The sequence below is a fragment of the Phoxinus phoxinus genome (assembly GCF_949152265.1).
Source record: "Phoxinus phoxinus genome assembly, chromosome: 6".
NCBI classification, from domain to species: Eukaryota; Metazoa; Chordata; class Actinopteri; order Cypriniformes; family Leuciscidae; genus Phoxinus; species Phoxinus phoxinus.
In genome coordinates, this window is record NC_136881.1 from 15345109 (window position 1) to 15361219 (window position 16111).

General features: G+C 37.8%; 1 protein-coding gene across 1 annotated transcript in view; it reads right to left on the minus strand.

Annotated features, from left to right (window-relative positions):
- The window catches only part of chrna8 (cholinergic receptor, nicotinic, alpha 8), a 63181-nt gene that overhangs the window by 12953 nt on the left and 34117 nt on the right, over nucleotides 1-16111 (minus strand). Inside the window, exon 4 of the mRNA XM_079616836.1 lies at nucleotides 10837-10946. Coding sequence (XP_079472962.1) covers nucleotides 10837-10946 — 110 coding nt within the window. The remainder of the gene's footprint in view (nucleotides 1-10836; nucleotides 10947-16111) is intronic.

Here is a 16111-nt window from a genome sequence, read left to right on the forward strand (position 1 = left end):
ACATCAAAATTATTTTGACAGCAATTAGCCTACAAATGATCACTTTGCCACAAAAATCACTTGTCATGCTCACAATGATGCTTTTGCTTAAAGGGATACTTCAGGATTTAGCATTAAACTTTGTATCAGTAGAAAACCTGTAGTATTTTCAAATTACCGTGCTTCCCTCCCTCGTATTCCCCTGAGACGAGAGATTTATGTATTTTTTGTCTGTAAAAAAATCCTCAGATGACGTAAAAATCGTCATTTTGGAGGCTTTTTTGGCCATCAGAGGCTAAAAACTACAGCCAGTAGAAGGCGCTAGATCTGCATGTTTTCAACCCGCCCATAGAGGGTGGGATCTCACTCAAAGAATCTTTTTTTGGAAGCTAAGCTTACAGGTTCTTATTCTGTGGGGAGCATCCTCTTTTTCCCGGACATGTCCGGCCGTGGAGATCTTCCAAAATCATTGGTACACCCCTCCCTTCTCCCCAAGAACTGTTCTCATCCTAGTGAGTGAAAGGGCTGGCAAAATCGCTCTCGCATCCAGGCCACTTCCTCTTTGAACTCTTGCTGTCTGGTCGGTCCTACTCAGCACCAGAACAGCCAGGCACAAGAAGGACATCTACCTCAGTTAAATGCCCCCACTGGGCAATAGTTGTGCAATTGACAAAACTATTTATACTTATATTTATTTAGCATCCCATACCTCTTATTCACATTCCCTTTCATTTGTATATAACATACCTGTACATACATCTATTGTCTATTTTGTAGCTGTCATTCTGTCTGTGCAATGGATTCTGTCTGTGCTCTGTCACCAAGACAAATTCCTTGTATGTGTAAGCATACTTGGCTATAAGGATCATTCTGATTCTTGTAAAAGAACACTTTACTATAAGGTTTTATTTGTTAACATTAGTTAATGTATTAACTAACATGAACTAACAATTAGCAATATTTTTTTACAGTATTTATTAATCTTTGTTAATGTTAGTTAATAAAAATCTGAAACTAGTTAATAATAAAAAAAAACACCTGCTAATTGTTTGTTCATGTTAGTTCACAGTGCATTAACTAATATAACAAATACAACTTTTGATTTTAATGTATTTGTAAATGATGAAATTAACATATATACAATTACAAATATATGAATTCAGAATGGTGTACACGCATACTAAAATAAAACAAGCATTAATTGCTTTATATGATGAACAGATTGAATTTAGCCTTTTATTGACGTATAAACATTGATCAGCGAACATAACCGGAAGCTCAACCGAAACTGCTTGACATGCGAGAACAACCAAGCGAATATGCTTGAGCTTCTTTTTACCACAACTGTTGTGTAAGTTGATGAATGTTTATATGTGAATAAAAGCCTTAATTCAGTCAGTTCATCAAATAATGCGGCCGTGTCTTTTGGACTATAAGGACTATACCGCTCAATTAATATGGATTAGTTTTGAGATCTCTTTATAACATTTTTGGGTGAACTATCCCTTTAAACTCACAATAAAATCAAAATGGGCAATTATTTTTTTGGGGTAGTATTTTATGTAGGAATGTCGTATTTATTATAAATGATTTATCCGTGCACATCATTATTTTTTTTAATTCATGTGCCCTCATAATCTTTCATCAAAATAACTTCTCTTTCTGCTCTTCAGTTCTCTGATTTGTTGTGAGGACGGGACAACCTGTCACTGACATGAGATCACATCAATAGCAAACCACAACGATCCAATCAATTTCCAACGGACAAAATCGAGTTCCGCCCTACATTTTGTCTTGTTTGGAAGCTATTTCACCCGGATATACTGTACATCACAATAGGGAAGAAAAGACTATCGAGACTTCCGTTTCATGCTGACTTTAAATAATGAATGCTCTTTTGTCAATGAGTTAGTAGCTGACGTCATAAAATCTGTTTTAGTGTTGAAGTGGACAACAGGTGGTTCATTGTTAAGCTGAGAAAAAAAATAATCTCTTTGACCATATCCTCTTGCCTAACTGTGATAAGGTGAAGATGAAAACTTTCCATTGTGCACAGAAGCATTCTCCATCAATCTTCCTGCTAAAACAATGCATTGTTTTTCTGTGAAATAACACGTCACATTCTAAACAATTAGTAATCCAAGTGTCTTTAAGTAATCCAATCTATTATAAAACAAATAACGGAATAAATGGATGATCACACAAGTGCATTATCTTCTGTCCTGCACATTTACTTTATATTGCTTAATTTCCACATCTTTCTCCAGTTTAATGCACCCCACATCATCTAAATGCATCCTGCCTTGTCTTTAGAGGTTTATCCTCATTTGACTCTTTCTCAGAGTCAGTCAGCAACGTCAAAATCTCTTTTGTGTGTTATCTTAATATATTCATCTTAAAATGGCATGATGTTTTAGCTTATGTCTTCTGCCATGAGGATCATTGTAATTGGCTAAGTGATACAAGTGGCCATGAGCGATATTTTAAGGTATGCATGATCTGTCAGAATTCCGATGATGTAGCTCTTTATAGAATTTCCTTAAACAGAAAGTATGTTATAACACAGTTTTAGGGAGAGGTGATTCCTGTCAAGCCTCAACAAGAGTAATTTGCATAATGCAGATTTCTGAAGCCGGGCCATAGAGAAGGCAATTACTGCTGTCAGTCACTGACACAAAACCCAGCTCCCCTTTCTCTATATCATACAGACACATTTAGTTGCCAAACTAATTATCTATAACAAACGTGGTGAATTAAATCCAAATTATTGTAAAGACTATGACGTTGTTGTTATAGTGGTATTATTAATATGGTGAAAATAAACTGTTTTCAGAGCACATGGGACCAACCCAGACCAGCTTAGTAATGGATATGCTACCCCTGGAGGTCCACTTCCCTGCAAATTTTATATTCATCCTGCTTCAGCTTGTGATTTTTTTAAAGCGTTCCTGAAGAGCTTGATAAGCTGATTCAGGTGTGTTTGTTTAGGGTTGAAGCTAAACTCTGAAGGACAGTGCATCCCCAGAAGCAGGGTTGAAGACCTATGGATTGTGTACTAAGAAGATCTAAACAGTTGATACATTTCCTTCCTTCAACAAACTTCATGCCAAAGTGGAACTTTGATGCTGTGTCTTGGTGTTGACGCTATGGGGAACACCTATGGAGAACTAATGGCAATAATCATTGGCAGAAGGCATTCTATGATGACACAAGTGGATTGCCCGAGAGTTTAAAAGGGGCCTGACTTACACGTCATCAGCTTTTTGGCAGATTGAACTGGTGGAGGAGTTTGGGAAAGGCGTGTCAATTTCCCAGTCTCCTCAAGCCAGTTTGATCAATTTGTTGGATTTAGAAGCCCGCTCTACGGATTCTTCTGATCCAGCAGAAAGCATGCTGCTGGTGGCTCCTAGTTCTGAAGAGCTAGACAGCATTATTCTCTGAGGAACTAGATGTAATTAGAGTAGAGAAATGATAGTGTTATGCAGTGGCGGAGCCAGGATTTTTTCATGGGGGTGGCCAGGCAAGGGCCAGCAAACAGTCTGGGGTGGCACAGACATTTTTATCATTTTAATTTAAAAATGAGTTTGACTATAAGTATTGGACTGTTTTAGTGCCTACACAACTGAATACAGTTAATTTATACTTAATTGTAATTGAGATAGTAGTGAATTAGGAATCATGGAATACTGAGTGAATTTTTATCTTTTTTATTATTATTATTCACCACTTCCAGGCATATTAATAAAGGGGCACACACTAAGTTCAACTTGCTCAGTTAGCTTGCTTCTGGTTCTCAAAACACCCAATAGCTTGTTCTACATTGTTGCACCTTCATGAATGAGACATGCAGATAACTACTGTAGCTCAAAGATTAATCAACCTTCAGTGAATTTTATATAATCATTGAATTCTTCAACCAATTCTGAGTTTGTCAAAAAAAAGTTGCAACTGAAAAAGTTAACACTCTATGTTTAACTTTTCAAAATTAGTTGTCAAAATAAATAATTGCAACAGTTCTATAATAGGCTACTTAAATTAAAAAGGGAAACAATTTTTTTTTTGAATCCTCATGTGCAAGAATGTGAACAAGGCAGAAGTCAACAGCACATAAATGCCAGAATGTAAAATTAGTTATTTTATGGGTTTAAAAATTATCCATTTTTGTCCTCTTTAAAAATTAACGCCAGCTAGTACAAATGCACAGTGCTCACATTTATTTGTAGGCTACATTTAAAAATGACATCAGTTTGTGCCTTATATTGTGATCTCACATAGCAGATTATTATTATTATTACAGACAGATGTGACACATAACAAATACATGATGCATGCATGCAGTTTTGACACAGCTTTAATCGCCTTTTTTTGATTATTTCACGAGTCAATTGACGTCAAAACACGCCGCATTTGCGCACCACAAGCACAGTACAACGGCTGACAGGACAGGAAAGTTAGTTTTACTGAAATTTGGCCTGACAACATCTCATCTTACCGAAGATAGCCAACTGATGTAGGACAACGCGCGCCGCTTTTCTCAGCATCTGACAGAAGTCAAAATAAAAGTGGCATCAGAAAAACAAAGATTTACGCTTGTTGTTTCTTTGACTGCACACTAGCGACGGTCTTGCAAACCAGTTGAGAAACATTGACTCTATAGTTACTATGCGTATATCACTGTCTGTTGTTCTGCTGAAGCTCGTTCGGCACCTGCACATTTCCGCACTCGTTTGACTTGCGCTGGCGCTGAGGTGTAGTTGGAGTGCGCGTTTTTTTTAGGTTTTTTTTGTGGTCTTAAAGAGACGGTTCTGCGTTAAAAAAACTTAATTCTTGACAATAAAAAAAGAGACAGAAACAGCAGTTGTGAGAGGGGTGGCCAAAGGGGTGGCCAAGCTTAGGCAAAGCTTGTCAAAGCTGTCTCTTGTATAGCACACTGATAGTGCAAATATTACTGTCATGCGATGCAGAGACTTTTTCATGGTGTTGGTGGTCTGTTGTATGTCCGAGGGCATCCCGCCCTCTTCACCTGGTAGGAGAGTGGACTACCGCAACCGGTGCTCAGACACCGGTCGAGCTGATGCCGTTCCCAAAAGTGTCAACACCAAGATACAGCATCTCGTTCCCCTTCTCAGGGAACCGGTTTGCATTTGCAACCCGAGTCATTTCCTTGTGATTGGCAGATATTGTAAAGCACCTTGCCACAGTTTCTCCAGTTTTTCTGCTGTTGTGCGATGTGTTTATGAAGGATGTTCAGAGTCAAATATACTTTTTCATTCATACAAACAAGAGGCTTTGGTAAACTTACCATTTAACTTATAATCCAGCTTTTTTTTGCATTTTGATTGGAAATCTACAAAATTCTGAATGGATTTAACCCTGTCAAACATCACACACGCATAAAAAACAGCAGCTTCTTTCACTATTTTACAGTTCCTCTGGTATGTGATTCAAGTTAGATTTGTTTGCCCTGATCAATCTCTTTTATTTTACCACTTTCAATGATTCAAAATAGTGAAAGATTTTTAGTGAAGCACCAACAGTTTTTTTTTTATTACATTGTCTTTCAAGCCCAGTTATTTTTGTCACTAAGAAAATCATCCAGCTGCAATCTGCTCTATAAATAAGTGTTGCACACAAAATCTGGCACAAAATATGTAGTTGCAGTTCTGAAACAAAATGAAAGCTCATTTTAATTATTGTTGCACTCAGTCCAAATATAATAAGCCCTGATCATTTCACAGGCATACACTTATAAAATGCAAATGAGGTTATTGTAAATCTCTTAAGACTCAACGCCATGAACACAGCCTTAAGACCTTTACTGACTATTCTGTGATGTGAAAGCCCCATAAAAATAAAATGAGACCCTGGTTAAATTTTTTTATAAAATAATAATAATATTATTAATTATTATTTAATAAACTACACAGATATTCTCAAATGATCAACAATCGAGACGTTGGGGAACTAAAGGGCAACACTGAACAATTATACATTTTAAGTAAACGTGCATTCCTGCTGAATACCACAAATGACTGTGATGGAAGAACAGAAAAGAAAGAAATGGGGAGTGGAAGTTTTGTAATCAGTGCAGTCCATTATATAAAGAGAGGGTGGTGGTAGGGAAAGTGAAGCTGACCTCCAAGCTCTGTCTAAATAATACATAACACTGCATCTGTCCTCTCTCAGTGCACACAAACATGGCCAATGCACAAGCTCACAGCGTGTTTTACATCACAGATGACGGGGCAATAAGTGTGAAGTGAGAGGGTGTTTATACTGGACTGCTTAGCATAATACATTCATGTGTTATGTATGTAGAGTACATCGGCACACATTGTAGAGTCGCCATCTGTTCTGGGTCCCACTTTCATTTCTATGTAGTAACATTTAATTGTTTAATAAATAATTTGATACAATGCACTTACTGTGTAAATACATGTTTTTACATTCTACATGTATTAAAAAAATTGGATACACTATTTTACAGTGTCCTTGTTATACACGTTACATGTCATTACTGTAGTAATAGCTATAATTATGCATAAATGCATGCAACTAACCCTAAATCCAATCCCAATTCTAACCCTATAGTAAGTACATGTAGTTCATTATTATTACTTAAATGTATACTTGCACTGTAACACGGACACCTTAAAATAAAGTGTAACCAAAAAATGACCTGCATGTAATTACAGCTGTAATTAATATCTGTAATTACATCAATAATTACAGATATTGTTGACCCTTTCCTTACACATTAACCAACCCTTAAACCTAACCATACCATGCAACATATCCCTAAATATATAAATAACATAAACCCGTATTCCACCTCAATAGCAGCAAAAGTGTTTTGCAATACAACATGAACACAATTAGTACATTTTACCTGATATGTTTTGGATGAAAGTAGTTAAAGACACCCTAATATATAGTGTGACTGAATGAAAAGGTCTATTTACCCAGACTTTTAAATAGAGTTAGCTGACATACACAGGTGTAGTAGTCTGGGGAAAATATGGACCTTTTCGTTCAGATGTGCTTTTGTCTGTTCATCTATCTTAGATAGAAGAAATAAAAAGGTTTAAATTGAATCTCTTTTATTGTTCGTTTCTTTTCAGAAGAGTGTGATTGCCATCATCAGGAGTTGATGATCTATGGATAAGCAGCTTAATGATGGATGCAATTCTCTTCTCTCATCACTAACTTCTCTGTCTGTGTTCTTCTCTTTTCTTTTTTTTTTTACTGGTGGTATTCAACTTAAAGGGCACTATCTTGCACCGAGCGCAATTGACTTTGAACACCGACGCATGTATCATTCCTATTTTGCACCCGCGCACAGCGGACTTTTCCCTCCACAGACGCACGTCGGTAAATTAGGGAATGAACTTGCGCTCGCGGGGGCGGTTCAGCGCAAAGAGGAGGCGTGTTCCGGCGCAAAACTTCCCTGGTGCTATTTTCCAGTTTTAGAAAGCAATTTCGCCACTGACCAGGAAAAAAACAGTCTAAAGACAGTGGCGCGTTGCGCGTTAGTCATATGGTATTTTAAGGGCGCGTGCTTGGCCATAATGTAGCGTGTTAACGCGCATCCACTTTGATTCTCTAATAATTATAAACAGACGCAGCAGTTTTCATTTTTGCAAATCATACATTATTACAAGGAAAAATATTAACACACGAGGGAAATCATTGTTGTGCCCGTAAAGATGTGAAAAAGACTTGCGCTTTGCGCTTTGACACTTGCGTTTCAGATCGTTAAAATAGGGCCCAATGTGTTTGTTTGCTGTAAACTTGGTTCTAATCACATCTACAAGATCTGAACATCTGCTGTCCAAGAAGAGAAGGAAGTGGGATTGGATTAAAGATGAGATAATTCTGAGGCAAAGTTAATACATTAGCCGCTTTTCCAACGTTGGGCCAAACCGTTCTCTTTGTTTAACTGTTCCAGCCGGTACAGTGGTTTCATTTTCATTCATGCATCAGTGGTTTCATTTCACAAATGCATCAGTCATTGCCTTGTTAACGCACTAATAAAAAGACAATATGACATGTAAATGGTGTCTGCATTAAGGAGGTTGATCAGATATTTACGGTCAGACAACCGTGCAGAGAATTCAAAAATACAACTGAAAATACAATTGGAACCATTCCTAACCATTCTTAGAATCGTTCGGCCCGACAGTGGAAGTGATATTGTCCACAAGCTGTTTTATTGACGTCTTTTCGCGGTTAAAACAGATGGAGTGATTACACGAGTCATGATACAGATTTCAGTAAGTTGTACTGTATCTTTCAACATACCTTCTGATATTCATGCATGTTTTTCTAGATGTAATTTGTATTGAAGTGGGAAAAAAAACACTTTTTTTTTTCCAAAGCGCAGCTGCTTGAACTGAGGCGCTACAGCGATCTGTCACATTTAAGAGCGTCACAGTGCCATTTATTGTTGGAATTTCGTGATAAAATGTATATAATTTGAAAGTTGAGACCTTGTTTCTTATAAGAAGTAACAAAGCTCTTTGCGATTATTGGATAGGAGGCACTACAAATAATGTTTAATGTAGAGAAAAAACTTAGATCAGACAACCCTGGCGTGAACTACGGGTGATTCAAAAGGTCAAATAAAGCCTCCGTAAATGTCATTATCTTATAACTGTTATAGCGGTTGCGTTAGTTTGCCCTAAATTCAACACAAGAGAGATTTTCTTCACACACAGTATGAGTTGCAATCTGATACGTTTTTCCACACCCTTTGGATTAACCCGGGAGGAATCTCGTGTAGTCCATACCAGCCGTTTGTTGTAGTCCTTTTCTTTAAAAGCAAATATCTTCCTTTGCTTTGAACTTTGAGTGTTGTAACTTTGCAGATGTTGTTTATGCTCAAACAGCAACATTTCACACTAACTAAAGTTAGAAAAGTAAAATCATACTTTACCACCCATTTAAAGTTTTTGAGAGAAGTCTCTTATGCTCATCAATGCATTCATTTGATCAAAAATACAGAAAAAAACTGTAATATTGTAAAAATAGTATTACAATTTAAAATAATGGTTTTCTATTTGAATATACTATAAATATAATTTATGATTTTTTTATCGGCCATTACTCCATTCTGATTAAATAATTTAAAATAATTAATAATTAAATTATTGTTTTAAAATAATGTATTTTAAAATAATTAAATTAATTATTTTAATATTATGATCAAGCCTTTCTCGATCTTAAGATTTGAATGGTTCTGCTGTTGTTGGCAGGTGGATTTGTCGTAGTTTGTGAGTTAAATATATTAAAAAAGGAAAATATATTTAAAAAAAAAAATTGTTTACAATTGCCTCTGGTGTCCCCTACTGCCTATTTGCGACATGTTTGTGTAAACTGGTGTTTTACTGCTTTTATTTACTGCCTGAGATTTCAATTGTAAGAGCAACTAGACAATGATGTTGCATTACAGATCAGTTCAGCCTTGGAACAGATGGCGACTGAAATCTACTGTGTGTAACACAAGTTGTTTTTGAAGTTCTACCTGAGAAAGAAAATCATACCAGTTTGGAGGATGAGTAAATGATGACATAGTTTTCATTATTGAATGAACGGTTCCTTTATTCTGCAAAATTGCACAGAAAGATGTTTGGTGCTGTGAAACATCACATATCGTCACTGTAACCTTGTATCACCATATTTTGTATTATTATTTTATTTGTCATAAATCATTACTACTGGTCACCCTTTACATCTGTCTGTGGGTTTTGTATTTGTGTGAAAAGTATTAAAAAAGCTTTAGAATAAACCTCGTAACTCAATTGGATCGTCAAACTGTCTGTAAACCTCATAACTCCACCTGCCTCAATCTTGATTTCTGACATTATGCTTGTTTTCAATGCAAGGGTAAATGTAGAACTGTTTGTTTGTCAAGAATGACTATATATAAAGGCTAATGTTTTATGTTATGATGAGTTGAGAAGAGTGTCTTAGCCTAGCATTTGTCATAGAGTCACTGCCAATACATGTCTTATAGCTTGTGCAAGCACTTCATCTTTTATAACATGTGATTTTGGCCAAATGATAGAAAGAATCGGAGTGTTTACATAGCTACAATAAACTTTATAACCTGTTTGTGATGCACTTTCCTCCAAGGTTTCCTCCGGACAGCAACGGTATATCATTACCTGTGTCAAGATGCATCAATAAAGTGTATGCTACTTAATGACTACTTACCATTAAAAAAAAACCAGCACCATATCCATAGTTCTGAGGCACATACAAATGTTCTATCTACAAGCTTGATAAACCTCTGTTCCCTCTAAATTAGTTTTGGCTTTCTCCTGTTGGAGTGAGATCAGAGCTCATGCATTATTAAATACACTTTCTCTGTCCCCCGTCGGACACATTCAACACAGCAGAAGTACAAATTTACCCTTAGTCACTTCATGTGTACTGATTGATCGAACTGAAATTTAATTGTGTTTGCACATTCCATTTACTTATTGCATATTCCTGAGCCAAGCCTTTGCCCCCAAAATGCTTATTGCTTAGACCACTATTTTTTCAAAATTTTTGATCACATCCAATATGTATCCATGCTAATGTATGTTTCTTGGCAACCGATAAGATTTTCTTGCCAGATTTTATTCTAACCACCTAAGTGATTAGTGTCTATGATCATTTTTATGTTGCTGTTGTCTTATAAAAGCAATAAGCCACTTTTTGCACATGTTCTGTGTGTAGATGGTAAATCACTGAACAGCCCTGTGGCTTATTGCGTTGTTAGGCTAAGGCAGTTTATTAAGCATGTTTAAGAAGAAAGAGTATTTTAGGCTAAAAGAAAACAGAAAAATGTAAATGTAACTATTCCGTTACCTGTTATAGAGCAAAATATCTGGTGTCCAGATCTGATTGGATGGGAAACGCAGGGTCTGAACACCAGGGTAGTTATCAGGGTTCCAGCTCAAATAGACATCCGTCCATCCCTGAACACACAAAACATACATCAGATTCAGCAACATTAGAATGTTTGATTGCTAAAGAGACAAACATATTACACACACAGCCAGTAAACATAATAACACAATCACACAGCTGGGGTCTCCCAAGGGTACACACATTTGCTACTGGGAAATGAAGAGAGAACATACAACACAGAGCAAAGGCACATACATATGCAATACCCCAAGTTGAATATGACATAATGTGCTTAAATAGCCTCTAACAGCCACTTAAATGCCAATAATTAAAGTTAAATAAGGTCATTGAGTCAACCTCTTTAGTATGAGTATGTGTGTTGACATCTTCTTGCATAAACTCCACCTGATTTCTCTTCCGAGGAGTAGATGGTCCTCGGTTATATTTCTCTAGCCTATAAAGTTGCCTCTCTGCTGTATTTTAGGTTAATATGTGGTGCCACAGCAGATTTTAGAGTAATATAATCTTTTTTTTAAGCAGCATATTACCAGTCTTTCTTAAAAGCAACAGGAAGCACACTTAAAGTCACCATGAAATCAAATGGAATATTGCAGTGCAATATATAGTATATATACTGTATATGGAATATTCCCTTCCCACTTGCAGTGATATCTCTTCTCTGATGCGTTTAGTGGCATGAGGGTGGAACAACAATGATCCAATCAATTCCCTATGGGCAAAATGAAGTCTCTTCCTACATTTTTTCTTGTTCAAAAAGCCATTTCACTGGGATATACATCACAATAAGGAAGACTATCGTCAACTGACAAAATGCAAACAAGACATTGCAAAAACTAACAGTATAGGCTGAAATCAGACTTGCTGCATTGATAATTAGAACAAATGTTTCCATTGTTTGTTAAGGATCCTCATTAGGGAAAATGTAAAAATAGTTCATTCAGAGTTTAAACTTAGCCACAACTCTTTTACTCATCCACAAAGCTGTGTGGAATTATGAATATTGAATTATACTTAAACACAAACACAGCTTTAAAATCTATAATTAGCTGCGCTTCCACTATCGAGCCAAAAGCGAGCGTGCAAGTGCATGCCAGGGCCAGTTGCGCTTCCATTGTCACTTCCAAGGCTTGCTCTGGCTAGAAAGGTTGGGGTGGGCTGAAAGGTGAAATGCTACAACAGAAACTAACCCTACCCGACACCCTAACAGGCAGCTTTCATGGCCAACTGTAAAGACTTTTCGGCACACCTCTTCCTTTCATCATACCCATTCAGCAACCTGCAGATACCCACACTTATCTTAGTCCAAAGTGGGCTAACTGGGGCTTGAGAAGTGGCCATGAACAAAGGTGGAGTTTTTCCTGAGTCAGGACAGGGCTGCTTGCTTCTCATTTCTCATGTTATTGTATCAGGCTGCCAGCAAACATAAACATTTAAAACAATTTAAGCTCAAAACTCACTTTCAGACACCAGTGAATGTTTCAATTGAGATCCGTTAGGAATTCTGATCACTGTATGAGGCAGAAATATACGTGATGCTAAAGGCTACTTATGCTAACCATTGCGATAATAAATACACATATGAATATGGAAAATATCAGAGATTGTTTGAAGAACTTCGACAAATCATGTATGATTATAATTGTGTTTTATTTGGTTCCATGTTTCATCTGTCTTTTCCCTGTGCCTTTGTTGATGCTGGACTTATGGATCCGCATATGTCATAATTATACACTCCGGTTAACTCATTAAACTCGTTCCTGGGTCATGGGAAAATAAGTAATTTCTGTAGGCTTTCCGTGATTTCACTGTTATACGGTAAGGGGTGCTATGACACAACTTCTGAAAGAGTACTAAATCTCCTGATCAAAACACTGGCAAAGAAGAAGCAGAATGATAGCATAAATACGCAGATGCATATGTGAAATAACACGATCCTCAACATTAAACAGCATATAAATCAAAACTGCCTAATGTTACTGAATGAAATGCCGACTCAGGACGAGCTATAAGACTGTGCAAGCATTAGCAGTGTTAATTTGACTCAATCTACTTCATATATGTTTTGATCATTGTTCTGAATCCAATCTAGACAAAGTCTTTAACAAAATGTCTCAGGTTACGACTGTAACCCTAGTTCCCTGAGTAGGGAACGAGACGATGCGTCGATGACGCTTTGGGAACGCCCCTGCGTGATTGCATCAGAAGCACTTGTGTCAACTAGTCACATCCGGTTTAGAACCGCGCTAGATTCGAAAAAGGCGAAGCAAGGCGATCACAGGGATGTAGGAAGTATGGCAAAGTGACGCATCGTCTCGTTCCCTACTCAGCGAACTAGGGTTACAGTCGTAACCTGAGACGTTCCCTTTCGAGGGAACTCGCGATGCGTCGATGACGCTTTGGGAAAGAGAATGCCCAACGCGCCATACGAACCGGAGCCTGTCTGTGTTAATACTGAGAGCACAACTAAGACAAGAGCACCTGTGAACCTGAGAGCACCTGGGTGTGTGAGGGAGAACTAAAGTGGACAGTGCGTCATATCCTGAGACGCGAACAGATCCACTTGTGCCTGGCCATAAATCCCCCAAATGTGCTCCACCACCTTGGTGTGGAGCCTCCATTCCTCGGGCCTCAGGCACTGCATCAACAGCCCCAAAATAAAAACTGCTCTCAGGGAGAGCAGCCTCCCTAGGGACGATTTATGTAAGAGACCACCGATGTGTTGTCTGTACGGACGAGCACATGATGGTCCCTCAGGTCTGGGAGGAAATGTCTCAATGCATTGAAGACTGCCATCATCTCCAGGCAGTTTATGTGCCAAGAAAGATGATGACTCTTAATACTAATCTAACTAATGAAAGTCAGATAAGCATACATGATTTAATTCCTCAAAATTAAACACAGCAAAATATCAACCAGACAAGTTAACAAGGTCTGGATGAAAGGCTTAACTTATACATGAATCTAACTAATGAAAGTCAGATAAGCATTCATCATTTAATTCCTCAAAATTAAATGCAGCCCACTAATTTAATTCCTCAGAATCAAACAGCAAAATATCAACCAGACAACTTAAGACGATCTGGATGAGAGGCTGAATTAATACTAATCGAACTAATGAAAGTCAGATAAGCATTCATCATTTAATTCCTCAATTAAATGCAGCCAACTTATTTAATTCCTTAAAATTAAACATAGTAAAAGGTCAACCAGACAAGACAACATAATCCGGATGAATGGCTGAATATATGTATACGCCTATATATAAAAAAAAACTTCAACATACAATAATAAAGAATTTAAGAATCATAAATTCATAGCTTCCAATACACTATGTATCTCTTTAATATATGCATTGTATTTGCATAACCACTCGATTCTTATTGCAGTCTTTTTTAAATAAACAGTTGCAGGGGGAAACTCCTGATAGTTTTGCACACACGTCGAATGTTTATGAATGAACATAGCCCGCCCACTTATTTTCATTTTTATATAGAGCTACGTGATTTTTCTTCGAACATGCTCTTCATAGATGAGGGAGGTGAGTTTTTATTCCCCTGCATCGATGCTCAGCACCTCTACTCTTCAGAGATAGACTGCTGAAACACCGGGCTCTCTACCAGGGCGGAAGAAGCCGAGGCGCGGGCCGATCTCAGAGAGAGAGCGCTGGATCCCCCGGGTAAAGGCAGAGAAAAGGCGGAGCCCGTCTCTAACCCCTCTGCGAGATCCATTTGCGAACCCCACAATATTAGCTTCCGTGCTGCCTCGGCAACAACAGGGCCGGTACTGCGAGGAACATGAGCCTGAACACCCTCCTCAAAAAGTGACAGGCGGGAACGGAGCGAGTAAAGCAGGGAGGAACACATGATCTAAGGTTGTTTGTTCGCCATAATATCTATGCTTGTGACTGATATAGTGACAGACAACAATAAATAAGACAGACAGTATGTAACACAGAGCGCTTGCTGAGGCACAGAAGCTGGCACGGTTCTAAACCGGATGTGCTTTTATCCTTTCCTGGTCGTGACGTCACCCACCCGTGACGCTCACTCTCGCCATTGGACTAGTTGACACAAGTGCTTCAGACGCAATCACGCAGGGGCATTCCCAAAGCATCATTGGCGCATCGCGAGTTCCCTCGAAAGGTCCCTCGAAAGCTTTTTGCTCAAAATGTTCTTTTTTTTTTTTATTTACCCAAATTAAAGTGTTAATAAAAAAAGGATGCATGAAGCTAGAAAAAAGTTTTTTTTAGTTTGTTTGAAAGCAGAGGGTCTGTTCTTCCTTTTGACATATTGCATGTTCAGATATTCAAACAAAAAAATATTCTGAGGGCCATGACACTTTTGTGAAAATGATCAAAAATGTTGGCGCTGGCTGGCAACTTCTTTCAAAATGCTGGTGGGGAAAGAGTTAATCACATAACTCCTGTTTTCTGTCCATGAGCTCCCTCTGTTGCTCTGGCTGAAAGGACAACAGTATAGTGAAATGGGAGAGTTCGCTCAAACATTCAATGCTTATTTTTTCAAAAGAAATGTGACGTAAACAAATGCTGTCATATCACAATTTCTCTAAACGTGTAAGCCTTTGGACTTAAAAGTACGGTGGCCCAGTAGTGCACAACACAACGAAATTTAAAAAGCAAACATAAGTTCACAACACAACGAAATTAAGCCACAACACAACTAAATGAATGAAGCCATAACACAACTAAATGAATGAATCCACAACACAACGGAAATGAGCCACAACACAACAGAAAATGTACAACACAACGGAAATAAGCCACATCATTTTAATTAATACAAATTATACGTTTTAACAACTTGGAGGAATTGGCAGATGTTCCCTTAGGCATCATGCGCATCATTCCAGCCCTCTAGTGGTCAGGAGCATTTCCGTTGTGTTGCGGCTTTATTTCGTTGTGTTGTGGCTTATTTCCGTTGTGTTGTACATTTTCTGTTGTGTTGTGGCTCATTTCCGTTGTGTTGTGGATTCATTTTGTTGTGTTGCGGCTTAATTTTGTTGTGTTGTAAACTTGATGAGTTGACAACAATGAGTTGTCCGAGCTCATTGGATGCCCAGAGCGTAGTTAGGCCCTGGCTTACACTGGTCCGACAGTGGAATTTAGGCTCACTCTCATGTTGTTCCAAACCCATAAGACTTATGTTCATCTTTAAAACACAAATTAATATATTTGTAATATTCTTTCATAATT